The 27,633-nt window shown below is 38.3% G+C and overlaps 1 protein-coding gene across 3 annotated transcripts in view; it reads left to right on the top strand.

Moving 5' to 3' along the window:
• Positions 1 to 13,246, top strand: part of MTBP (MDM2 binding protein) — a 93,987-nt gene extending 80,741 nt beyond the window's left edge. For 2 of the 3 annotated variants that reach the window (XM_007488256.2, XM_007488254.2), the window contains exons 18-22: positions 7,362 to 7,628; positions 9,255 to 9,504; positions 10,231 to 10,344; positions 11,583 to 11,648; positions 13,154 to 13,246. In XM_007488256.2, coding sequence (XP_007488318.1) covers positions 7,362 to 7,628; positions 9,255 to 9,504; positions 10,231 to 10,344; positions 11,583 to 11,648; positions 13,154 to 13,192 — 736 coding nt within the window. In that variant the 3' untranslated portion in view covers positions 13,193 to 13,246. The remainder of the gene's footprint in view (positions 1 to 7,361; positions 7,629 to 9,254; positions 9,505 to 10,230; positions 10,345 to 11,582; positions 11,649 to 13,153) is intronic. The other variant, XM_007488255.2, reaches the window with a different exon arrangement.
• The last annotated feature ends 14,387 nt before the right edge of the window (positions 13,247 to 27,633 follow it).

Raw genomic sequence — 27,633 nt, 5'->3', positions numbered from 1 at the left:
ATTTTTTTTTTTTATGGAGAAACTTAATTCACATATAGGATTATAATGGTTATTTTTTTCTATTACCTCTTAATATGGATGTTAATTGAAGATTGTTTATCTTGTTTATGTACTTGATTTAAAAAAATATTTTGATAACTATTTCAGTATAATCTGTTGCCTTTGTAATTCTATGTATTTTTATTTTATGCCTTCAAAGCATTAGTCTGTGAGATCTAAGTTTTACCAAATAGAGAGAGAGAGAGGGAAGGAGGAAAGAAAGGAGGGAAGGAGTGGAGGTAAACGAAACAAGAAGGAGTTATGGAATCAATTCAAATCAGAGTATTAACTTAAAAGTGGAGGGTAAATTTTATATATATGTATATATTTTTAGGTTTATTTTCATTGTTATCTTTTCTTTTTCTCTTAATCCCTTTATCTTTGTAGCTAGCTTGTACCTGTTAGTTTGACTGTTCTCTTCTAGCTCAGATAAGAGAACAATATGTAATCATCCTGCCTCACAAGGGGGTCTTATGCAATGTTACTAATTTGCATTTCCACTTTCCAAGAAGTGTGGATCCTTTCACTCCCTTTCTTATACCTTACTTCTTATATGAGTCTCTCAAATCTATTCCTAGGAAAGCCAGTTATCTGTGAAGGAAAAGGGTTTTACACTGAGAAGTGTTCTATGATTTTAATCTAGATGTTCTGATTCTATACTTTGTATTTTTCCTCATCATTCGTCCCTTTGGATATACTCATTTCTAGCTTTTCATTCTGTTTTCTAAAATATATATTTTCTAATCTCCACTTTTTCTCTCCTGGTGGGATTTAGAAGTGATACATATACCCCAGTTAAAGCTGATCTGAAATATCTAAATTCCTCCAGTAATAGTTCATTGAAATACCATTCTCTTACCATCTCCCTGAGAGGTCAGTTTCACAATGCTACCAGATTTTTCTCTCCGTGCTGGGCATTGCCAATTCTCAGGCCTCTCTTTTTATTCTGCGTCTGTGAATTCTATCCCTAAGGTCTAATATTCAAAAGTAGAGGAAGGAAGTGAAAATCTCTTGTTTTTGCCTTCCAAGATGTGTTCTCTATGTTATCTCAATATCTCCAACTTATAATATTATATTAATAATGGGATGTAATCCCTCTCTCCCTCCAAATTCCCCTGTTGTCTTGATTGAGTCCCCATAGAATTGAAAGATTTTATTTTCTCCCTTCTATTTTGAGATTTGTGCTTTGATTCAATAGTTCTGAAACTTGACTATAATTTCTTGGTAATTGAAAGTTGTATTTTTTTCCTGTTGATATATGGTAGATTCTCTAAATCTTCATTTAGCTATCTGCTTCCAGTGTTTCTGGGAAGTTCTTTTGTATTATTTTGTGGAGAATGGTCTTTAGCTGTTCCCTTACATGATATGCTTCTTAAAGACTTATAAACCTCAGATTATCTCCTTTCACCCTATCTTCACATTCAGCATATTTTTTTGTACAGCTCTCATGTATTCTTCTAATCTTGTTGATTATTATTTTGTTCTATTGCTACATTTTTGCTGCATTGGATGGCCATGTTGTCCTTTGTGCTCCAACACACCCTAAGCACTCCACAGTGCTTTACTGCATTGCCATCTCAGCCGTTGAACCTTCTTATTGGTTTCTTCTGCCTGTTCCGCCAAAACAGTCTTCACATGCTGGGTGAGCAAAACCCTGGTTCACCAGGGGTCAACGACCTGATGGCTACCCTCACACGGTTTAGCCGGCCCTCCAAGCCGTTGCCCGGGGTTTGGCCATTGCCGCATGCTAGCAACTACTGGGAGCCACAAGTGAGAGCTGGGTGTCAGGTGAGGGTCAGAGGCTGGAGAGCTGCCCTAGGAGGGCACGACAAGCCCTCCAGTCCAGAGATATTACCCCTCCCTGAGCACCCCATATACCCTATACATCAAATATCGACTGGATGGCTCACTATTCGACCTTCGCTGCCTGACTGCAAAAACAAAGACAACAGAGAGACTCATCCTGGAAGCTCTCTTTGCAGATGACTGTGCTCTCATGGCCCACCAAGAAAATCATCTACAAACCATTGTGGACAGGTTCTCTACCGCAACAAAACTGTTTGGCCTGACTATCAGCCTCAGCAAAACAGAGGTGCTGTTGAAACCCGCACCAGGGAAGTGTAACAGTTAAATTGAAGGCTATAAACTGTAATAGTTAAAATGGTTGGGTGTCATAAACTGTAGTGATTAAAATAATGGAAGACTTAAATTGTAATAGATAAAAGAGTGGATGAGTAAATTGTGACCGCAGAAATATGTTTTCACTACAGTGTTTTGTTTTTAAATCAAATATAAGGTGGTCACCAGGGAAATATTCCCAATTATTCAAATATACCCAAGTCAGTTGGGTTTTATAGAGATTTTAATTAATAATACATTGAGGAATGAAGAAAGAGAGAGAATAAGGAAGGAATAAGTATGAAGGGTCTTAAGCCAACATGGCCTAGACCTGAGTCTTAAGAGAGAGATCAGTCAGTGCTTAATCACTCACCACAAGATCTGTCCAAACAAGGATTCTAGTGATCAGAGAGGCACCAGCTGCAATTCAGACTTCCCAGCTGACTGTCCCGAGAGAGCCCCGAGAGAGAGAGTCTCCTCAGACGGAGTTCCAGCCAGAGTCTTCCTCAAAGGGAGTTCCAGCCAGAGACAGTCCCAAGAGCCTGTTTCCAGAGCTCTCTCCCAACAGCCTCCTTTGAGACTCTTTTTCAACAGCCTCCTTAGAGACTGTCTTTTGAGAGATCCTGTTTTTCAGCTTTTCCTTTCCTTATAAAGGGAAATTTTTCCTTTGTCACCTCCCCCAAATTCTTATATCTACCAATCACAGTAGACGTTTTTCAAAGGACAGACCATTCTTAGTCCACACTTAAGAATGTGTGGATTTTTGAGTAATTCACACCAGGAAAGCTCTGAATAAGTTTCCCAGTTCTTTGTTCCTTGTAAATTCACAAGTTGCTTGACCTTTATGGGTACTTAACAACCTTTTGTATTAGTTCTAAAAATAGGCATGGCTTAAGTATGGGTTTAAGTACTTTACATTGTTCAGCAAGGAGTTTTTTCCCCTAAAGGAGGCTTAAGTATGGGTGGAGTAGAGGTCTTTCCATTTCTGATCTAAGTAGAGTTCTCACTGTCCAAATGGGGAATGGTCCCAATAGGGAATTGTCCCAATGGAGAATTCCCCAAAGGGGAATTTTTTAACATTCACAAGTCTGAGAAATTTCAAGATTCACAGAGGCCAACTAACCAACCGTGCATTACAATCGACGGCACGCAGCTTTCTAACGTCAACACTTTCAAGTACCTGGGCAGCACCATTGCCAATGACGGGTCCCTAGACCACGAGGTCAATGCCAGGATCCAAAAGGCCAGTCAGGCACTTGGGCGGCTGCACTGCAGAGTCCTCCAACACAGAGGTGTAAGCACTGAGACGAAGCTCAAAGTGTACAACACAGTGGTCCTCAGCTCGCTCCTGTACGGTTGTGAGACATGGACACTGTACCGGAAGCACATGAAACAGCTGGAGCAATTCCACCAACGCTCCCTCCGGTCAATCATGAGGATCCGATGGCAGGACCGAATCACCAACCAGGAAGTCCTTGACAGAGCCAACTCCACCAGCATCGAAGTCATGGTCCTCAAAACCTGGCTACGATGGTCTGGACACGTCATCCGCATGGACCCACAGTGAATACCAAGACAGATATTCTATGGTGAACACTCAGCTGGACTCAGGAAACAAGGCCGACCAAAGAAAAGATTCAAGGATCAGCTAAAGTCCAACTTGAAGTGGGCTGACATTACACCAAAGCAACTAGAACTCGCTGCCTCTGTCAGAAGGAGCTGGCGAACCCACATTAACCATGCTGCCACCACCTTTGAAGATGAGCCACGTCGACGTCTTGCCGTTGCACGTAAATGCCGACACCAGGCCACAACTGCACCTCCCGTAACAACTGGCGTCCCATGCCCCATGTGCCACAAACTCTGTGCCTCAGTCTTTGGACTCCAGAGCCACATGAGGGTACACCATAGATGAAAACGCACAAAGACAATAGTCATTCTCGATCACTGAGAGACTACCACTATACTATACATTTTTGCATTCCAATTCATTTGTTTTCTTTATCAGAGAATTTGTTTCCATGTGCTCATTTCTTTTGCATTTTAATTTCTGACCTTTCAATGATGTCTCCACTTATTTTAAAAATCAGCTTTCTGAAACATTCCAGAAATTTTTTTATTTCTATTATCATTTCCAGAGCCCTTGTAGAATTTACTGTGTTATCTTCACCTATCCCAGGAGGTTTTTTATGTTTTTTCTCTGTTATGAAGTACTTGTCCTCTGATTATTGAGCCTTTTCATTTCTTATTTCTTTTTCTTAATCACTTTTGTCTTTCTTAATCTGCTGGATTTTCTTTGGTGTTTTCAATAACAATGTGCTTTCAGCCAAACCTTTCCTTTTAGAAGGTTTGTTGTTATCCTATCCTTCCCCTAGCCCTTGCTGCTAATTCTCTGTTCTTTTAGACTGACAGAATTGAATAGGAGAAGGATCCAACATTTCTGGTATTGCTGTAGGGGGACTTAAAGGAGCCTTCATGGGGGTGAGGTGTGTGTGTATTATGTGTATTTATCAGTTCTGCACCTCTGGGTTCCATTATCCTCCTACATCTTTAGTAAACTGGCCCCTCATGGCCAGGCAGGAAAATGTGTTGGGAGGGGAGGGTAAGGAAGGTATGGAGAACAGAGAAGTTCTCCCATGAAATTATTAAGAGGAATGTTTCAAAAAGTCTTTACAGTTAAAACCTCTTCTCCATCTTTCTCTTTCTTTCTACTGGCCTTGTGTTTCCACCTATACTATAGTAGTAATGGCTGTAATCAGGAGTGGATTTCATATCTCCTCTCTGCTCTGATTTCTTGTTTTTAGGATCAATATTCTTCTTTTCAAAAAATAATCCTTACCTTCTGTCTTAGAATTGATAAAAAGCATCAATTTTAAGATAGTAGAGCAGAAAGAGCTAGGTAGCAGGGATTAAGTGACTTGCCCAGGGTCACACATCTAGCAAGTATCTGAGGCCAGATTGGAACTCAGGACCTCCCAATTCCAGGCCTGATTCTGTTTTTACTGTGCTCCCTTGCTGTCCCAGCTCCATTTTATTCTTTTGCCATTCTTTTTCCTTTTTTCCTGGACCTGGAGCTGGTCTAATTAAGGGTCATAAATTCAGTCTGATTGACCCAAGATATTGTCTTGGGCCCAGAAAGTGGAAGCTGGAATATGAGAACTACTTGTGGGAACAGGCCCTTAAGCATATTGCCCCTTTCAGTTGATAATCTCCAATTTTATCCTGTAAATATTTTACTTGTATATAGTTGTTTTAATATTGTCTCCCCTGTTAGATTGAGTTCTTTGAGAATAGACTGTTTTTTGCCTTTGCTTGTTTGTTCCCCAGCACTTAACCCAGTGCCTTGTACACAGTAGGTTTTTATAACTATTTCTTGGCTAGCTGATTAGGACAATGAACTGTCAAATTGATCTTTAGTCTTTTTTCTTAAAGAATTGATAAAGATAAATGGGGGAAACTTGTGGGAGGCCTCTGGATTTTAGCTCTTTTTTCAATTATATTTTTTCTGAAGGTTAAAGGAGCTATCCGTTATCTTCCCCAGATTTCCTGATGAATAAAATTTGTTTGAATTATCTTATTGTTTATGATTTTAAAGATTTTTAATGATACTACATTTACATCCCAGCTTCCCCATTACAATCTAGAGTTCTAATTTTGATATAGGACATTTAACCATGATCATTTTACCTTCCTTTTGTATTTTTCTACCTTTACTATATCTCCCTTGAAACATAAAAGCCAGATGTACAGATAATACAGAGATGTATGACCCTGATTTTTTTTAATGGGAGATGGGATGTTTTTCCTTTTGTTTCTAATGTTTTGCCTGATACCATTTCAAATTTTGTTAGTCATTTCAATTTTTATGGTCCATTGGGCCAATGATTTATGAAAACAAGTGTAATTTTTTATCAAGTCCCTTGATTGGTTACCAATTGATAGTAGTCAATCACTTGGTTTTATTAAATGCCTACTTTGTGCTAGACCAGTACTGCTAAGTGCTGGAAATACATGAATAGCTCAATGCCCTTGATCACAGAAGTATAATTTAGACTTTTCTCCTCTAAATATTATCTTTTCATTTGCCTATAATATGATTTGTCTGCTCACTTTGTTGACTTAACCATTTCATACAGTCTTTCAGTTTATCTATCACTAGACTGCTGGTCATTTTTTATACTTCAAGGCCTTTCACTTTCCACTCTGTCCTCTACTCAGTTGTCAAATTGATTTTCCTAAAACACAGGTCTTTCCTGTTGTCATCCCTATTCAATAATAAACTACAAGGACTCCCTTTTACCCCCAGGCTAAAATCTAAAATCCACTGTTGGACACCTCCCCCCCCCCCACGCCCTTTCTTTTTGCCTTAATAACAATTCTAAGACAGAAGAGCGGTAAAGGCAAAGCAATCATGGTTAAGTGACTTGCCCAGGGTCACACAACTAGGAAATGTCTGAGGGCAGATTTGAACCCAGGCCCTCTCAACTCCAGGCCTGCCTTTCCATCCATTGTGCTATCTAACTGCCCACACTATTTTACTTTTAAAGCCTTTTAGAAACTGGTCACTTCCTGCCTTTCCAGTCTTCATACTTCTTACTCTTCTCCATGTGGTCAGTTATCCAATGACATTGGCCTCCTCCCTGACCCTTGCACATCACATTTCCTTTATTGACACTGAACGAGATCTCCTTCATCTTTCTCTTGTAACTCCTCTGACTTCTTCCAAGTCTCAGCTAAAGTCTCACTTTTCCCCTTCAGCCTTCAACCTTAGGCTTCCCTCTGAGACAAACCCTGCATATGTCTGACCTCTATGTGGATGTTTTCATGCTGTCTCCCCCATCAAATGAGTTGTGAGCATCTGAAGACCAGGAACTTTTATTCTCTTGACTTTTCTTTGTATCCCTAGTGCTTAGCACAGTACCCATGACACAGCAGGAGGTTAACTTCAGTTGACTTGGTTTGATATTTTACTACCAGGATATTTTCATGCCGTCTATACTCTTAGAGAATTCACAGAGTACTCTTTCATTGTTCAGTAACAATTTACTCCAAATATTAATGTTATTATCCTGAGTACTAGTTCCTGGGGAACTAACTCTGTCTTGAGACTTGCCTTACTTATTCTTTGGAAAAGGGTTAAGAAATCTTCCTCTGTACCTATTCTTACAAGCTTTCATTTTTAATAGAATTTTCCTCCTTTTTAGATATTGTCTGGATGACCGAAAAGCCTTAGAAAGAGATGGGGGATTTTCTGAACTTCAGGCTCGCCTCATTCGTTATGAAACTCAGACTACGTGCACAAAAGAGTGTTTCCCTGTACCCTGTGTCTTGAGCCCTCTTCCATCCCCTGCAGTTTTGTCAGAGCCTGGAAGTGTCCCAGATGGAGAAGCTTTACAGAGCGAACTAAGAACTGATGTATCCAGACTGAAGCGGAGATCAAAAGACACAGATTGCTTTTATCCCACAAAAAGGTAATGTACTATATGTAGGGATAAAAAAGCATTGGCAGAAAGTTTCCTTCTGGTGCAAATGCAACTTTTTCATCTTTTCATGCTGTATTTTTAAACGATGCTTTCTAGGTAGATGCTAATTTCTTTAATCCCTTTGTAGTAGCAGTATTTTTTTTAATTGCTAACAATAGGTGGGCCAAGATTTCAGGTTAAATAGAGGAAACATGTCAGAAAGAAATAATACAATGTTTTGTTTTATATAAATAAGAAACTTCATAACTTGCTATATTGGGAAGTCAAAATATCAGATTTCTACATGCATAATTTGCATAATAGTATAATTTTAATTTCTAAAAATAATATCAAAATTATTGAATTATATAATGTTAAATTTTTATTCCTTTTACTTTTTAAACCTTCATAGCCCACAAAAATTCATTTTTTGACAGATTAAAAATAATAGAATAAAATCAATTCCATTTAGTCATATAATTTAGTTGTCATACTATTAAATTTCAAACTAGCCATCCTGTGGCAAATAAAGTATTTTTATACATAATCTTAATGAAGTCCTTGTGTACTTTGGAAGTTAAGTAGATTTAGTGGCATAAATGGTAATATTTAAATGTCTTATTTGTTAAAATTTAAGAGATGACTTTTGTGTCAGACTTTGTGGAAAATAAAAAATAGCTTTCTGACTGATTTTGCCAGAAAAATTGAAGCCCATATTAACTATGAGAAGACAATTCCCTAATCATTGCAGCAAAAAAAAAAAATGCAGATAATTTGTAGCATAATATCAGTTTCAGTTGTTAAAAGTTGGAAAGATATTTAAGGACTCATGCAAAAGGGAGAATTCAGCCAACCACAACTTTTAAAAATATTAGAATAAGGAGCAATAAGAATTACAAAACTATACTTCATATTAATGCTGTAGTAATGTTACTGAGCAACAATAGTTAGTAAGGTATATAGGTTCCTTGAATACTAATAACTATGCAAAACAATTCCTTTCATAAAGTTACCTCAATAGAAATATTCTTAAGCACATCACTTTCTAATAGGGATTATCTGGACCAGAGTGAAATAGAAAATAAATGAAAGTTAAATAGATTGTGCTTCAGTATACAGAAGGAAATTCTAATAATTAGCTCTATCTGAAAATTGAATGGGCTGCTCCTGAATGTAGTGAGTTTTCCCCCATCAATGGTATTGTTTAAGCAAAGCTTATGTTACCACTTCCCAAGAATGTCATAGAAGAAATTGTGTTTCTGGGTAGAGTAGGAACAAGATGGTTTCTGAACTTTGGTATTTTATAGTCTGTGGCATAATAAGGCTTTATTTTATAACTGAGTAAGCTAATAGTACAAGGATCTAATGAAATTCAACTCATTCAGGTAGAAGAGAAATCTTTGCTATTTCTTGTCCTAGTAGATGAAATATTGACTTAGAATCTATTTTTTAAAACCATTCTTTAATTTCCAAAAACCAATTGACCAACTTGCACTATTTTGATTATTTATTGGGTGGAATTAGAAAGGAATCATTTCCCTCTATGAGAAAATATATTTAAAATACTATTAATAGAAAAGAGATGCCATAGAAAATTCATAATTCTTAATTTATGTTTTTGATTTTTTTCCCCAGTAGATTAACAAAATCTGAAAGTTCTGATTCTCTTCTTTCTCAAGCAAGTGGTAATAGTGGACTTCATCATACAGCAACCATGACAAGATCACACCCTCATCGGTCTTTATCTGTAACCTGTCCATCTGTTCCAACTCCTAGCTCTGAAGTTCGAAAAGTAGCTTCAAAGTCAGGTGTAGGTCAGAGAAATGTGCAAGAATCAGACCCAATAAGGCAAGCTAAGGAATCAAGATCACAGAAACATACTAGGGTAAAAATTTCTTTTCATTTAGTCATGATAATAATTGAAACAGCTATATTCTATTCTTAAAATAATGCTAAGGAAAAAATGCAGAATTTTGTGAAGGTTATATGGCAGTTCAAGACAGATTTCAGTTCTGAATTCATGGCTGTCATATTCCGCACATATAATCATATGAAACATTTTTGCTTATCTATTTCATGAATAATTTTGTTCAGTGATCTTTGGGACTGCATAGATATGAGAGTGTGTGTCTAAATATAGACCTATAGACATATCTGTATCTACATCTTGATAAATATGACTATAAGATATGACTATTTCTTTGTAAATATATAGATACAGCTGTAAGTTTAGGTGTGGCATAAATACGCACTCATATATTGTATAATATTGTACAAAACAATAGAATAAAGTGTAACAAGATATCACAGTGGGTGGAGTACTGGTCCTGAAGTCAGGACGACTCGTCTTCATAAGGCAAAATCTGGCCTTAAATACGAGTTATATTACCGTGGGCTAGTCATTTAACCCTCTATGCTTCAGTTTCCTCATCTGTATTTAAAACAACCTCAAGAAGAAAAAGTCAAACCACTTCTGTTTTTGTCAGATAAACTCCAAATGGGGCCAGAGAGTCTGAAATGACTGAACAATGATAAAATAAAATATCAATCTGGGAAAAGTTTTGCTTGTACAATTTTCAGAAATTTAGTCATGCATTGTATTTTCTTCAAGATGCTGAAAGAAGTAGTTACAAAAACCCTAAAAAAACATGGCATTTCTGAGGACCATGAGTGCTTTTCAGCCTGCAGCCAGCGTCTCTTTGAGATATCCAAGTTTTATCTAAAGGTAAGACCTCTTTTGCTTTATGGTCACAGTTCTTACTGTCAGGTTCACATGAGGCTTAAATAATATTTAGAAAATATTTTCAAAATTAAAAAATGTAGCTGATTTTTAGAACCTTGCCTGTGGGAGACAGGAGTAACAAGAATTAAATCAGCGTGGTCTCTCTTTTTTTCTCTATGCTTTTTCCATTGGCAATCTCTTCTATTCAGTCAGTTAATTTTTTTGAGTGCTATTTTGTTTAAGTACTTTGCCAAGACAAGGCCTGCTCTCAAAGAGCTCATATAATTATCTACCTTTCTCAAAGCTATGTATACAATCAGACTCAGTCTTTCTCCTTGTGCTCAAGGTGTATACATACATTCTATGGGAGATAAGTGGTTTTTTTTTCAGATTAGTAGATAACAAGATATCTTAGCCAATATATTGACTCTCATAATCTGAATCCAAAATGAAAAGACTGAATGGATGACTAAATCAAAATAAAGGCATTTATTAAGTATTTACTCTGTGTCAGGAAGTGTGCTAAATTTTAGAGATACAAATAGAAAAACAAAGACAATCTTTGCTCTTAAAGACTTTATGTTCTAATGGAGGAAACAAGCATTTGGAGGAGTGATGAGCAACAAAACTTTGGGGGAATGATGATTAGGACAGTAGGGAAGTAAGTCAGTATACCTATCCAGGAACACTGCAGAGTTGATTTGCAAGATGAAATACATTAGAAATAGATGCAGAATTTTATTCTTAGAATTAAAAATCAGCTGTATGAAATGGAAGAGAAATGACTTAACAGTTTGTAAGAAACAGGATCCTAGGGAATCTGACTTGACTATAAACCTATGCATAACATTACCCTAAGAAACCCCAGCAATTATAAGAGTCTGATGGCCTCATAGTGTTTTATGGCTGCCAGAAAAACTAAATTAGTATCATAATAGCAGAAAGAATGCATGACTTAGTTTGTTGAGATCTGTATTTAAATTACAAGCTCATGATACTTGATAAAATGGGTCAGTAATAACTTCTCACTTTAAATGTCTGCCCCTAAGTTGTGCTAACATATAAGAACCTGATTAATGTGGTCTTTACAAGGGTAACAATTAATTCAGTTTGTAAGTTGATGAGACTAGATGCTGTTTTTCTTATTTTCTAATACTCCCTTTATCAGTCATCATGCAAAGAAGATATAATCGCCTGAATAACCTCATGTGAGCATTATTTGACACTCTCATTACATTTAGGATTTGAAAACTTCAAGAGGTCTGTTTGAAGAAATGAAGAAAACAGCAAATAGCAATGCTAAACAGGTACTTCACCTATTCAGAGCTACTGGCCTTTCATTTTAGAACTTCTGATTGTCTTGATGGTTTCAGGAAAGTTTAGAGTTCCAAGCAAACAGAGAATTCATAGCAGAGAGAATAAAGCCAGGCACCTTCATTGTGGGGAAATTCGTAAAAAAAGGACAGCCAGGATTGGTAAAAATTGGTCACATCCAGTTGGGTGGGTAAAAGGGGACAGAAGTTTATCCAGGCCAATGAGTTTTTGATAGGGTTCATATCAGGACCAGGTATGGGAGCTAGGAATAAGGTGCATGAACATGATTCACGGGTCATCATTCATAAGGCTGGTGAATGTGTGAGGAATTGAGGACTGAGTATTGTTCAAACTCTTTCCTCTCCCCACTGTTCCCCAACTATCTCATATATTTGTTCCTTTAAGAAAATTATTTTATTGACTATCTTTAATTACTGAATATTAAGGGATGTTAACTGTATATTCTAAAAGTTATGTACAGGGGGCAGCTGGATGGCTCAGTGAATTGAGTCAGGCCCAGATGTGGGAGGACCTGGTTTCAAATGTGACCTCAGACACTTCCTAGCTATGTGACCCTGGACTAGTCACTTAAACCCCATTGCCTAGTCTTTACTGCTCTTCTGCCTTAGAACCAATACACAGTATTGATTCTAGGACAAAAGGTAAAGGTTGTTTTTTTTTTAAATAAATAAAAGTTATATACGTATGCATATTATTTTTCTTGTATTTTAAATTTTGGGAGTAAATATTTTATATATATCTATGGTTATTATTTATAGTTATTTTAAGAACAATCTGCCCCTTAGGAAAAGATACTCATATACTGTAACCCTTACTTTATGAGTGACTCAGGGGAGTTGAGCTGTTCCATGAATATGTTTGGCTGGTCTGGGAATATCTTGAAGTCTTTACAGTATTCCAGTGTCATGAATACATTAGGGATTCAAGCAATATTTCTTGAATCAATTTTGATAATGTTGCATTTGATTTTATTAGAGCTGTTCCTTTGTGTAGACCGTGACTTACATCCTGAGTAGGTCATTTGCCCAAAGCCAGTAATGTAGTAAAGAAGTTGCTACAGTCAATGAAGCTATTTCCTTAAAGATGTATAAATTCCAGGTTAAAGAATACAAGTTTTATTTCCAGAACATTGTGATATTCTCCATCTGACTTCACTTCTTTTGAAATGAATTTTTAGTATGAAGGTGGAGGAGTGTGAAAAAAGGACTTTCTTTTCCAATGGACAAGTACTTTGCTCTGCAGTAAAATTCTATAACAAGGGTCCCTTCAGGTAGAATAGAAAGTATTACTGCATTTCAAGGACCAAGTCAGATTTAGCATTCTTTATTGTAAAATATCCAATATGTCCCTTTGAAATGTGGACAGTAAAGTAGGATGTAATTTTTTCAACATGATTTTGTTGAAGATTAGATTTTCTAACTCTTTCTGTTTCATATTGGCACATTACCAGAATAATCTAATTTTTCTTTTTCCATAGGTGATTGAATGGGTCTTAGAGAAGACAAGCAAGAAGTAACAGAGACTGATTCTGTTTGAGTAGATTATTAAAATTATAGGAGGTTGTTTGACATTCTTCTGTCTTACTTAAGTTGTAAGTTTCAAATATGGCTCAGAAATTTATTCAGTTTAAAAAGATTATTTTATTGACTTCCTTTAATCATATAGATTTTGTGATATTAGCTGTATACTTTAAAATTACATATTTATAATATTTTCCTGTATTTTAAGTAACAAGTAAATATTTTATATGTTTGTATAGTTATTAATTTCAACTATTTTAAGAATATAATAAAACCACTTTATTTTCCATTTTGGAGGCAGAATCTTTATATTATTTGTCCAAGTTAAATTACAGACCACTGAATGCAGTTTTGTTATTTGACCCAACTCCATCACAGTCCCAAAGTATAAATGTCTTAACATAAAACTGTATGGTATTCCCAGGGTTCTTTTGGACATTTTATCCCAACAGATTCTGCCTCACTTTTTAGGCCTAGAAGCAATGAGTTTATGAAAACCTATGACTTTAGAAGATGGAGGAAGGGGGAAAAGCTGTGAGAGAGAAAATAGCAACAGCTGAAAAAAACTGGTCTCCCAATCTTTATGACTTGCCTGGCAGTGGGGCCATCATTCTTCTTCCCTGCCTCTCACTGTGAAAAAGGTATCTTCCCCAGCTCACCTATGTCTTTCTCCTTACCATATCTTGCTTCCTGGAATTCTGTCATTGAGGAATTATTTTGATTTGATTAGCAGCTTCCTTTTTAAAATGCCAATGTTTGTAGGCAAAGGCTTAGGACTCAGGTCAGCTCTTCTAAGGAAATGGAAGTTTTAATTTAAATAGGGAGGCAGGAATAGACACAAAGACTTGCTGGGAGAAGAGATAAGAAGAAGGAGAAGATATTTTTTAAAAAGTACCCATTTCAAAATTTTGAGACCGTAAAATAGGTGAAGAAATTATTTTTCTCCTCTTCTATGTATATGACTTTCTTCCCAATATTTAAATACTATCAATACCGTCAGTATTATTGTCAGCAAAATTATGGATTAAATAACCTAATGGGCAGTTGCTTTTCTACCAAGAGACCAGGGTTCCAGTTTAGATTTAACTACCTTGTTGAAGACTAGCCCCATGGACTTTGGACTAATCCATCAATTAATAAACATTTGTTAAGTGCCTACTATGTGCCAGGCTTTGAGACTTCAAAGACAAATGTGAAATGGTCCCTGCCCTCAAGGAACTTACATCCTTTTTCATTTAATTTTTTAGGAACTCTGGAGATAGGGTGCAGTGTTACAGGTATTATTATAGTTCTCTACAGGTGAGAACACTGACAATCATGACTTCCAACTTCTCTTTCAGCTCCAAATTGAGGATCCTCTGGTCTCTTCTTATTTTGACTTTCTAATTCTAGTCACAGCCCCTTCTTGAATCAAGCTGTAAGTAATGCTGACATAATTCTGACAAAAATACTCAGTAACCTTCCTTTTATTAGTTTCTGGACTATCTGTAATCAAGCAGATATGTATTGAGCCTCTACTATATGCTTGGTACTGTGTCAGACCCTTTTGGAGGATACAATAAACAAGTCAGTCAACAAGCTCTTATTATAAGGTTTGGTAATTTCCTTAACGACCTTTAATCTGCTTTAGTTGTAAATATGAGTCCAATATGCACCAAATTTGTGCACAATGACAAACTATATAATTAAGTTCAATATTATATAGAATAGTCAGTGCTATATAAGTTCAGAGGACAGAGAGACCAGCCAGAGGAGTCAGGGAACGGATTTTGAAGCAAGTAAGACTTGAAAACTATTGGGAAGACTTCTTAGGATCAGTCATAGAATTCATACTGGGAGGGACCTTAGAGACTTAGGAACCAAACCCCTTCATTTTACAGATTTAGATATTGAAGCTAAGAGATTTAAGTGACTTAGGGTTATCGTGACCCCATTTGGTGTTTTCTTGGCAAAGATACTAGAATGGTATGCCATTTCCTTCTCCAGATCATTTTACAGTTGAGGAAACTGAGGCAAACAAGGGTAAGTGGCCTGCCCAGGGTCACACAGCTAGTAAGTATCTGAGGCCAGGTTTGAATTCGGGAAGGAGAAATCTTCCCAACTCTAAGCCGAAAACTAGCCATAGCTAGTAGACATCTGAGGCAGGATTTGAATACATGTTTTCCTGATTCCAAACCTGGTGCTCTAATTACTGTGCCATTAATTTGACTTTAACAGTAAAAGGAAGAAAAGCATTCCAGATGAGGGAAATACTGTGAACAAAGTGATAGGACTGTCTTATCTGAGTATTAGGAGGAAAGCACTCTTTTCAACATTTGGAATTAATTCATCTCAGTATGTCAGTGACTGACTTAATATCCTCCTTCCCCAGTCAAGTATTATTTGTGTTTTTATTTTAATTATTTATTTATTTTTTTGTTTTTTTGAACCCTTACCTTCTGTCTTGGAGTTAATACTATGCATTGGCTCCAAGGCAGAAGAGTAGTAAGGGCTAGGCAATGGGGGTCAAGTGACTTGCCCAGGGTCACACATCTGGGAAGTGTCTGAGGTCAGATTTGAACCTAGGACCTCCCATCTCTAGGCCTGGCTCTCAATCCACTGAGCTACCCAGCTGCCCCCTATTTGTGTTTTTAAAACAAGATAATTGATCCAGCAGTATCGAGAAGGATATTTTAGAACTGGAAGGAACTTTAGCATCTAGTCCAAATGCTCATTTTATCTATGAGGAAAATGGGGCTCAATGGGATGCCTTGTCCATGGTCACTTGGAAGTTTGTACTTGAGTTTACCTCCTTTCATCTTTTTCTCTTCTACATAGCTTCTTGCTTCCCTTCTATTTTTGAACCCAGAGAGCTCTAAAGACCTTAGGCTTTGCAGACTCTAAACAGTCCTTAATGTAACCTGATTCAGATTAAAAAATAATTGCGAAGCAATAAATAAAAATACAACAAAACAGAGATAATGTTATTAGTTTGTGGCTTTTTAAGTCATTGCATGAATTTCTTATCTATGGGTTAATGACTCCTATTTAAGTTTGGGGTTTTCTCTGCAAAGATACTGGAGTGGTTTGCCATTTTCTTCTCACCACTGCCCCGGATTATGATTTGGATGCTGTTAACACTCTAAATGACTCTTTTTTACCATCTCTTGCCTTGTCAGATCTCTTGTTACTTACCAACTATGGTTACTGATTTTGGTTTGGTCATGTGATTCTTCCAATCACTCCATGCAATGGAATTTCTCAACTATTACATCCCCTTACTCTTTCTACCTAGAACAGTTTCAACCAGTGCCAGGAAACTTGGCCACAGCTCAGTCATTATCCAGTGTCATCCTGATGTTCCGTAGTATTTGGGGATTAGTGACTATTGACTCCACTCCATGTTGAGATTGGAGGAGAAATATAGAGGAATGATGACTCAATTAAAACTTCGATGACCAGGAAACAAATGGTACTATTAATAAAGAAAGGAAATTTGGAAGACAGTAGCTGGTTTGATGACAAAATGATGAATTTGGAGTATTAATAATTATGTTAAATTATAATGCAACTGCTGAATGGCATATTTTATTTTTTTTTTAATTTTGACTTTTGCTCATTTGACTTGATCTTCTTGGTTATGTCCATCCATAGATTCACCAGACTTGTAGTTTACTTCTTGCTCATGCCTTTTAAAAATTAAATTTGCCTGAAAATGTTAAATTTTCCTAATGAATTTCTTATAAGACATGCCTATTTACCTGATAATTTTTCTCTAAGAAATAAAGTTCACATAAGTTCCTACCAGTATAATCAGGAGATTCTACAAGTAAGTGTAGTGGATAGAGAGCATTGCATTTTGAATCAATAGGACCTGGGATTTGAATTCTACCTTTGCCACTGCCCATGTGATCATGAGCATATCACCGCAGCCCTGTTTCCTCATTTGTAAAATCAGGACAGTAATATTGTAGAACCTACCTCACAGTATGACCTTTGTTTTTATTTTCATTTTTGGCAAAACACCAAATCTATATTATAGACTAAACTTGTGGTTACCTTTAAATGAGATCTTACATATAAAATGACTTATAAACTTTAAGGCACTATGTAAAGTCAGTCATTAATAAGGGAATGAATGTGAATGCTATCCAGGCTAAATTTTCACTTTATGATCACAATGTGCTCATAATTTGTTAGGCTACATACAATAAAGGCCATCCTCACATAGCCCTCTCCACCCCCTTCCCTAACTACAGTTGAGCAAATTAAAACTCATCTATAATGGGCTCTGAGACTCCCCTAGCACCATCAAATGGCCCTCATGTTGTCCTGTGCCTTACACTTGGACTGCCTCCCCAATCTGGTTGAAACTGGTCAGGTATACTTGAAAAGACTGCTTTTGTCACTGTGTCGACACATCCAAAGGATAACTCTAGTTCTGTGTCTTCATATATGCCATTCTCCTTGCCTACTCCCTCACAATCTCCCAAGCCATATAGGCTTCCTTCAGAATAACCCATGACTCAACTTCCCAGGAAGCCTTTTTATCCCCATCCTTGAGAAATCTGAATAATGTTTAATGTACATTTCTTCTGAGATGAAACCTTGTGGTAAATAAAAGCAACACTGGTTTAGAAGGATGGATCTAGATTTGACTCTCAGCTCCATTATGTACTATTCACTTGACCTTGGTTGAATGACTTCTGAGCCTCAATTTTTTCATCTGTAATATGGGTTTGATAGCATATGTACTTACCTTTCAAGCTTATGGAAAACGTTTGTAATCAATATTGAAATGTCAGTTAAATGTCAACAAGCATTTATTAAAGGCCTACAATTTCTCATATTCTGTGTTTGGGGCTGAGAATAAAACAAATAACTGCCTTCAGGGAACTTACATTTTTTGGGGGGAGGCGATATATTTGCATTAGTACATGTATTTAATAGCCAGTTTTTGGCAAGAGGCATTAGAAGCTAGGGGATAAGCAGTAGCCCTTGAGTTAAGATGTAAGGAGGTAAGGTCACTATGTGGTAGAGGTGAGGGGTCAGTGCATTCCAGATATGGCATACGGCTGCTGTAAAGGCAAAAGGCAGGCTATGAAGATCAAAAAGGCCATTTCAGTAGAACTGGAAAGTATATGAAGTAATGAGAATAAAACTGAGAAATTAGGTTAAAACAAAGTCAATAAGCATTTATTAAGGTGCTTACTGGGTGCCTTATAGTGTGCTAATAAGCTCTGGAAATATAAATATAAACAAAATATTAACAATCTCTGCCCAGAAGAAACTTAGATTCTTTTATTTTCAGTTTAATATTTTTTCCAATTACATGTAAAAAAATTTTTAGCATTCATTTTTTGAAATTCTAAGTTCCAAATTCCCTTTCTCCCTCTTCCAACTTCCCTGAAAGGATAAGTACTTTGATATAGGTTATATATATGCAGTCATGCAAACCATATTTCCATATTAGTCATGCTGTGAAGGAAAGCATAACCTCCCCCCAAAACTAAAGAAAAATAAAGTTTAAAAAGTATACTTTGATCTGCATTCAGGTTCCATTGGTTCTTTCCCCCAGAGGAAGATAGCATTTTTCATCCTAAGTCCTTCAGATTTGTCTTGGATCATTGTATCAATAAGAGTAACTGTCACAATGGAGGGAAACAGAGTCAGGAGCAGATGCTGGGAGAGTGCTGAGGGATGCCATTCTCTCAAAATGGAGGTTTCTCAAGGAACTCACCAATGGAGCAGTGGACCCAGGGGCCAAAATTATCTTCCAGGGCTAGAAAGCCTTCTGGCAAGTCTGGAGAGTGCAGAGTGGTGCCAGGAGAAGAGATGGGGAGGAGTAGAGGCTGGGAGACCAATGAGGAATCTTCTGCAGCAGTCCAGAAAAGAAGTGTTGAGGCTCTGGAAGACTGGCTGTGTGAGAAGAAGCAGAGATGGGCTGCTGTAATATTTATTGGGAAAGGAAATAGGATTGGAAAAAAGGGGGATAATGGAGGTTTGTATGGGGTAATGAGTTAAGGGGAGAGAGGGTATACTGCTTGGTGAAGCAAAGGAGGGAGATGCCCCCTGCTGAGAGGAAGCATCAGGGGTCCGATAAGGCCTGTTTTGCCTTGATGACTGAACTGATTTTCAGCTCCCTCTGTGACCAGAAAAGATAGTCTACTTATCTGACTGCGAATTCAAATAATATAAAGTTTAATAACTAGTTAGGATTGGAGTTTTTTCTCAGCTTCAGACCTGAGGCCAAGCCCCAGAGGCTGGCGGAGAGTTTGTCCCACTCCCGTCTACTCTCGTTGTTCTAATTCAGAATCTTAGCAGTACACAGAAAGCAACAAGGTCTGACCTTCAGAGATGACTGGGCCTGAATCTTCGGGCTGAACCAAGAAGAGCATGCCACTCCAGACATGCTGAACAAGCTCCTCTCTCCTCCAACACCAGGCAGCAAGTCCCACACGGCAGGAAAGAAGTGCTAGTCACAAGACCCAACTGCCACTCCCAGTTGGCCCCTTCCCCCACAAACTGTCAGTCTAATTTCCTTTCCACACTGCAGAGATGTGAAGGCATATGATGATGCTCAATACTTCCAGCTGTGGGGAAGGGAGGGAGTGACAAGTGGGTAGGACGCTGCCATCACTACTGGGAGACATGTCTTGTGTTCCCTAGACAAAAAAGGGGCTAGGAGGTGCGAGTTGGGAAAAAGGGGTTGTTTTACACATGTCAAGTTTAAAATACATAATGTCCAACTGGTGGATGTCCCACCATGGCCCTCTCTGGGAAACTAAACTATTCAGCTCTGGGACTCTACCCTGAGCTGGCTGCAGACTATTCATTACTCAGTCATGTCTGACTCTTCATGACCCCATGGACCATCACTTTTCATGGGATATTCTTGGCAAGGACACTGGGGTGGTTTGTCATTTCCTTCTGCAGTGAATCCCCTTCTCAGGCTACCACGCTTTCCCATGGTCACACAGCCAGGAAGTCTGAGGCTGGAATTGAACTTGGGTCTTCCAGATCCAGTGTTTGAACCTTAGCTGCATCTATTCGATGTATATTCCACATCTAGTCCACTCCAACTTCAATCACTTCTCCTTCAGGTCAGTATGACCACCATAAAGGCCATGACTGCCTCTCAGCTCCAATTATCCATCACCCTGATGACTGCAAGCCAAACTCCCTCCCCTGGCCTCCATTATGTGCTCTCTCCAGCCATTAAAATGTAAACTCTTTAAAGGCAAGGACCTTTTTGTTTTGATGTTCCCTCTACCTAGTGCATGGTGGATACTTAAATTTTGCCTTTTCATCCATTTAAAGTTTCTTCAGTATGGAGAATTTATTAGCACATAGACATAAATATGGAGATAGTGATAGCGTTTGCTGGTTGGCTCCTTTACACTTGTGACGAATGATGGGATCCCTGCCCCACCATTATTTTTTTAATAGAGGAAGAAGATTGAAATTGCAACTCAAACTAAGGGAAATAAGAGCTAGATGTTCCTATTGCTATTTTTGTTACAGAATTTAGGAGATGGAAGGGCTTTGGCATCCAGTTAGTCCAAGTTATACCTGAAAGGAATCCCCTCACTACTATAGTACTGTACCTGAGAAGTGGCAGAGATGGGGAGAGCAGCTGGGAGGTCAACTCAACATTGAATCTGAAAAAGTTGAACATTAAATTCTGTCTGACCTTGAAGAAAAAGTTGGGGGTGGGAAGTGGGAAAAGGTTTCGACTATACATAGCACTGGAAGAGTGGAGAACCTGAGGCTCCCACTCTGGGGGGAAGATGCCATGTTTGGAAGAGTATCTTGGTACTGGCTTCCCCATCCCCTTTGACTTGAGGGTCTCATCATGGAACTAAAAAGTCTTTCCTTTCCCTGGCTTCAGGGGCTCAAATCAAGCTCAGGAGATGGATGCATGGATTGTAGATTTATTGCCTATGTATAGTTTGGGCACAAATGAGTTAAAATTCTGTCTGCACATTCCTTTTTAATTTGACAAAATTCCATCTTATCAGATTTAGACAATAGTAAAAGCCAAAAATATTTCCCACATATGGTCAGAAATGCCAACTAGAATATAATAACTGTATTAGAGGACATGTTTCAGTGATGTTGTTCTTAAAAATCTTCATTACTAGGGGCAGAGACAATGTAAAAAGTGTTCTGGGACAAGGATTTCCACCTTTAGAAAACATTGTTTCTAGTCCCTCCTCTCATCCTTCCAAGGCAGAAGAATGCTAAAAACCTTGGGGTTAATTGACTTGCCTAGGGTCACATAGCTAGGAAGTATCTGAGGTCAAATTTGAACCCAGGACTTTCCATGTCCAGGCCTGGTTCTCTATCCACTGAGCCACTTAACTGCTCACTGGGCCCTGCTCTCTTAAAGAGGCTGCCCACATATTTCACTTGTTGATGGGTGACTAGTGTGAGCAACAGAAATATGACTCTGTTCTTAAGCTGAGCCTGGGGTCCTAGCTAACCCAGTCAAAATGCTGCTTTGTTCTTATCCACCTACTGTTCAATCCATGCCCAAAATGACTTTATTAGGAACTTAATTCTCAGAGGCGTGATTAATTAAAGTATTATGGCGAGTGAATAATAAGGTTGCGGATTTGGGGGGGTAAATAGAATGTTTTGGTGAACTTTTTTCATTTTCTCAAAAAATATTTAAGATAGTCTTTTACTGCCTTAGTAGAGATAGTAAAGGTAAAACTTTTTTAGATAATTAAGGTTGTTATTGTACCTCTTAGTCATCAACATAGACATGAATTATCATACAGAGAAATATAGATGGCATATATGTTGAAGATATAAGACAGACTGAATTTGTATTTATTCTAAGGGAAACCCTAAAAATGTGTTTGAGGAAAGCACACTGAATTTGGAATTTCCAGATCTTGGTTCAAATCCCACTTTGTGTGATGTTGGACAAGTTAATTATTCTGAGCCTCGGTTTTCTCATTTGTAAAATAAAGTGTTAGACAAGTTAACTTCCAAGGTCTCTTCTAGCTCAAAATCTCTGATCCCTATTTTATTTCCTATCTGACCTTGGATAAGCCAACCTAGGTCTCAGTTTCCTTATCTATAAAATGAAATGTTGGACAAATGGACCTTTAAAGTATCTTCCATCTCTAAATCTATGCTCTACTTTATTTCCTATGTGATTGTGGACAAGTCACTTAACCAATCTATACCTTAGTCTTCCCATTTCTAAGATGAAGGAATTGAACTTGATTTTCTAAGTTTATTTCTAAATCTAAATGCTAAGTGGAGAGCCGAATTAAAAAAAAAAAATCAGTTTAATGGAAGGTTCCAGTCCTTGGCCTTGGTCTTAGTTCACAGGTTACATGGCAGTTCTCTTGCTCACTAAGTCAAGACCAGCAGCCACTCCTGTCTTTAGAAATCCTAACTCTGAAGCCCTCTCCCAAAGCCCATGTCCAGGCCTCGCTCCATAAAGAGTTGGCTCCTTCGAGGGGGAATCCTGAACTTTCATAGTGTCACTCACAGACTGGACTTGGAGGGTAAGACCAGAGGGATCTTAGTCCTTTAACCTCCTGTTTTAGCAACTCTAAGGAAACCTAAGCCCAGGGAAAGGAAGGGACTTGTCCAAGGTCCTGCAGAGGGGAACCTAGGGGAATGCTACATGATCATTTCCTAGTCCAGGATTTCCTAGAAAGGAACAGGGAACTGTTAATCAGAGAGAAGCACAAGAGGGAAGATCTGGAAACCAAAATAAAAGTGGTGGTGGTGGGGCACTAATCTTTCACTCTTTTTGAAGTGATATCCGGCTCTCTGTGGATGGGAGAAGACTAAGAAGGGGACAAAGGAGAACAAGGGGAGGAGAATGTACTTACAGACCCCCCCCACACACACCCTTTTCATAGCTCTATTTCTGTCCTGCAAGAAGAAGCGGCAGTTCAGGTGAGGGGAGGCCAATTTATCCTCAACACTCCCTCCTAATTAAGCCCAGGTACTAGAAAGGGATATTTGAAAAGCTGAGGTCGGCAGCTGTCTTCATTAAATTGTCTCGGTATTGACTCTCTTTATTGGAGGAAGTTCATTTGGAGAGGGTTAAAAATAAAACCAATTTAATCCTAATTAACAAATGTGCAGGCCTCTATCTTGCTTTAAAAGGGTGGAGATAGGGGAGAAAGTTGTTGTATCCCTGTTAATTACTCTGCAGGGCTAACCTTTCCTGGCTGACCCTGTCCCAGGGAAAGCTTTTAGCTAGAGATTGATGAGGGCTGTTGAGATCCAGGAAGTCATTTGCTTATACATAGACTTGTAAATGAGTCTAAACATTGTAGCCAGTCTGCTTATAATGACTTGGGCTGTTTTCCTTAAAGAGATCTTTTAGGACACAGGTGTGCCCCTCTCTCAGCAAACTCAGTGGAAGACATCGCCATAGGATGTTGGACAGAAGAGACAATTGGGGACTGAAGAGATACATTAAAAGAGGCTTGTTTGCAAAAAGCACCCACTCCAGGCTGCCTCTGAATAATAATTCTCCAAGGTCATTTGGGAAATTAAACTAACAAAAATTCAATTTGTTCGTAATTTTTTGTGAAATTGTCTTTTGTGTAAATTGAGGCAGCATCTTGCCTTTTTGGTGTGGAGGAAGAAACAAGATAGTGGAAGGGTCAAAGGAGGCAGAAGACCTGGCTTTGGGTCTTGGCACCACCATTTATCAGCTGTTTGACCTTAGTGGGTCCTTCTGTGGAAATTCCTCCTTCTGTTAAAACATAAAGATTGGACCAAAAGTAAATAAATAAAAGTGGGATTAGATGTTCTGGTCTGTGTCCAGTTCTGACATTTTGTAATTATGTGGGTGAGTCAAAGTACCAATGAATGCAATACTTATGCCAGTGAATGAATATGTACATGGAGGCAGATTCTGAAGTACCTCTTTAATGTACTCAGTAATGTGGCACCCGCTGTGGCATCCTGGTTAGGTCACTTGACCACTATGGTCTAGCCCTTACCGCTCTTCTGCCTTAGAACCAATACACAGTATGGATGTTGTGTTACTTTAAAAACTCAAGTCCTGCCCAATTCCTTTGGGTGATTTCTAGGACCTGGGTGTTTTTGCACATAGGTGACCATTTTTTACAATTTTAGGGCTGCAGATCATTGTTTTTGACACAGAATTTATTGGTGCTATATCCTGACTCCATTGAGTTTTTGGTGTTGAGACATTCCTTAGTGGGAAGAGTTATTCATTGGATTCTTTGACAATCAGTGTTAAAAATCAATATACTGGGAGGCAACTAGGTGGCTCAGTGAATAGAGAACCAAGAGGTCAGTAGAAGTATGGTGATGAATAGAGATGAATAGAAGAATAGAGATGAGAGGTCTTGGGTTCAAATGTGGCCTCGGACACTTCCCAGCTGGGTGACCGGACAAATCGCTTTAACCACCTAGTCATTACTGCTCTTCTGCCATGGAACCAATATTGAGTATTGATTCTGAGACAGATGGCAAGGGTTTAAATGTTAAAAAATATCAACCTGCTCAAAAGACTGCGGAATTAAAAATACTAATAGCCCAAGTGGTTAATTCATTCTCTTGTGTTTGGAATTGCTGTTTAATTAAATGAAATATTAATAGATTATTAATAGAACACAGTGACAGCTTGTCTGTGACTGCTTTGTAACAGTGCCTGATTTTTACAAGGACTGATAGGAACTTCCACAGAGCATTTGACACTGTGGTACAGGGGAGTCACCACTGAAGTCAGTGGACCAGGGTTCACATCCTCCCTCTGATGCTTCCTATCTTTGTGACCTAGAACGCGTTATATATTCTCCCAGAGCCCCAGTTTGCTCTTCTGGACAGAGTGGTTGGACTAGATGGATTATGAGGTCTCTTTCATCTCTAAATCTAGGATCCTCCGAGCATGCCTGAGTATATTCCTTTCCTCTCGTTACTGGGAAAGAAACGAGGATTTGAAAGTCTTCTTTGTACGTAAAAGTCCAAACCTAAGAATTCCATGAATCCGTTGGAGCTAGCCATATCCTTTGGTTGTCAGGAATTTTTTTCTTACTGCCTGGAAGAGATGGTCCATCTGAAGAGGTTTTGTGGTGCAGAACCTTTTTTGTCATATGGAGACTTGGGGCTGTGTTAGTTTTGTTTTTTATGTTTTCATTTATTTATTTTGGAGGAAGACCTGTATTGTTACTTGCTCTAATGGGTCTTGCAAAACCAAGAGGAGGAATCACTTCCCTCTGATTTCCCTCCAACCTTCCAGAAAGTTCAGGCTAGTTCGCAGCACGGGAAATATGAAAAGGAAAATCCAGGAAAATTCAGAGTAAAAAAAATCAGAGCAATAGACTTTGTACAAGTCCCTTCGGACCTTGGGAAGTCTATCTACAGTCTACCCTCTGGTGGCCACAAGTTGGCATTGCAGTTTTCTGATATCTCCAAGCCTTGAATTGAATGTGAATTCTTATTCAATTCATTTTATAGGTTTTTTCTTGAAATTAAATAGCCCATAACAAATTATTTCCAGGTCTCTACCCTTCCCTTTGGGTGTTTGGGGAAAATGGGGGATGAAAGTAGGAGAATGGGAAGGTTAGAGATGAAATCAGGAAGGGACCTCTTTAAAGTCAACAAAATGATTTTATTTAGAGTTCAAAAGCCCCAGAGTCCACCCTGGTGCACAATTTATGCAGAAGCATGCAAATTTTATGCAAACAACGCAGGCATGTTTCTTAGATTTAAAAGTCAGCCACACAAACCAGCTTTGTATCATTTATTCACAATATTCCTGTCCCATCCTTTGGCATGCCAGCCATGACGAGAGATCTCAGCCCTTCCTCTTTCCTTCCAATTGTGGTGGGCCTGGCCAAAGCAGAACCCCGTGAGCCTCAAAGGGGTGTGTGTATGGGGGGGTGGGGGGGAAGAGCTGCCCACACTCTTGGGCTGAGTCATTTCCCCCTCAATATGTCTAGGAAAGAAGCTCTAGAGATGGAGAGTCACAACTCTGCCATCTTGTCAATGGGACAGAAGTTGTTGGGCAGGCAGTGGTTGCATAAGCAGGAAAAGACTTACAGAATGGGAGCAAATGATGTTTTTTTTGTTAAAACTCCATCTGCAAAGGGGCAGCCAGTGCTTAAAGCCAGCAGCAGGGTAGTTTAGTGGATTGAGAGCCAAGTCCTGGGTTCAAATCTGGCCTCAGATACTTCCTAGCTGTGCGACCCTGGCCAAGTCCTTTAACCCCCATTGACTAGCCCTTACCACTCTTCTGCCTTGGAACCAATAAGCAGTGTTGCTTCTAAGACAGAAGGTCAGGGTTAAAAAAACAATCAGAATTCCATAATGCCAGAGCCCCGAGCAGGCAGAGAAGCTGGGCATTCTCATAGCTGTGGCAGTCTTTAGTATTTTAGTGTTTCTTAGTATTTTATTTAGTATTTTCTCCACATTCCAACAGTGATTACAGTAAAACCTCCCACATTACTTATAATGCGAGTGACAGGGATAGCGAGGCTTAGGGAGAGAAGTAGAATGAATGACATCATGGGGCACACGAGCGGATTTGGTGTCTGAACTTGGGTTTAAATGCAGGCTTTACTATTGAGCAGCTCAATTACGATCGCGGATAGTGAACATCAGCTTTCTTGGCCTCTGTTTCCAACTCTGAAAAATGAACAGATTGTGCTCGTTGATCCCAAAGGTCCCTTCTATGTCTAAATCCTCTGCGTGTGTGCGCGCGCATCTGTATGTATACATATATACATACGTATATAGATTCATTTGTTATCATTATTAATTACAAACTTATTGTATATATTAATAATAATAAAATGAATTTCTAATTGTGTAGAGAAATATTTCTCTACGCTAGAAATTCATTTTATTATTTTTAAGTAAATACAATAAGCTTGTTATTAATAATGGTAATAAAAGAAGTTATAAATGGGTCATAATCCATCAAATAAGGAAAATTAATGAAAAGATTGCATTTCACAATAGGATTTCATTATTAACATTTCATTATTAACACTTAATGTGCCATAAACCCTGAGGTCGTCTCACATCTCAAAATTCATCACTGACCTACTAGTTGAAGGCACCTGGAACAAATCATTAATTCTTGAGTCCCTGGTTTGAAAAAAACTTTGGACTTGAACCCCATTCCTTGTAGGTAGAACATTAAAAAATTATTTTACTTACTGAGAAATTTGTGTACACCTGATGTGGGAAGAAATCCAGATGTACAATAAGAGCCTTGCATAGGAAGCCTGAAATGAAGTCGTGACTGCAGAGTTCGGTTTCTTCTTCTGTAAAATGTGAGATCGAACGAGATGATCTTTAACCTCCCTTCTGACTAATAAAATGTTTTGAGTGTCCCAGGGATGAGATGCCCCCAAAGCCAATTCAGTGGGATTTGAAGCAATGAGTGAAGATCAGAACAAAAATTTTACAACAGACTTGGGCCTTGGAGGGGAAATCT

This window comes from Monodelphis domestica, chromosome 3 (genome assembly GCF_027887165.1).
Source record: "Monodelphis domestica isolate mMonDom1 chromosome 3, mMonDom1.pri, whole genome shotgun sequence".
Lineage (NCBI taxonomy): Eukaryota > Metazoa > Chordata > Mammalia > Didelphimorphia > Didelphidae > Monodelphis > Monodelphis domestica.
Note: the sequence above shows the minus strand (reverse complement) of the source record. Positions and strands in the feature narration are given on the sequence as shown.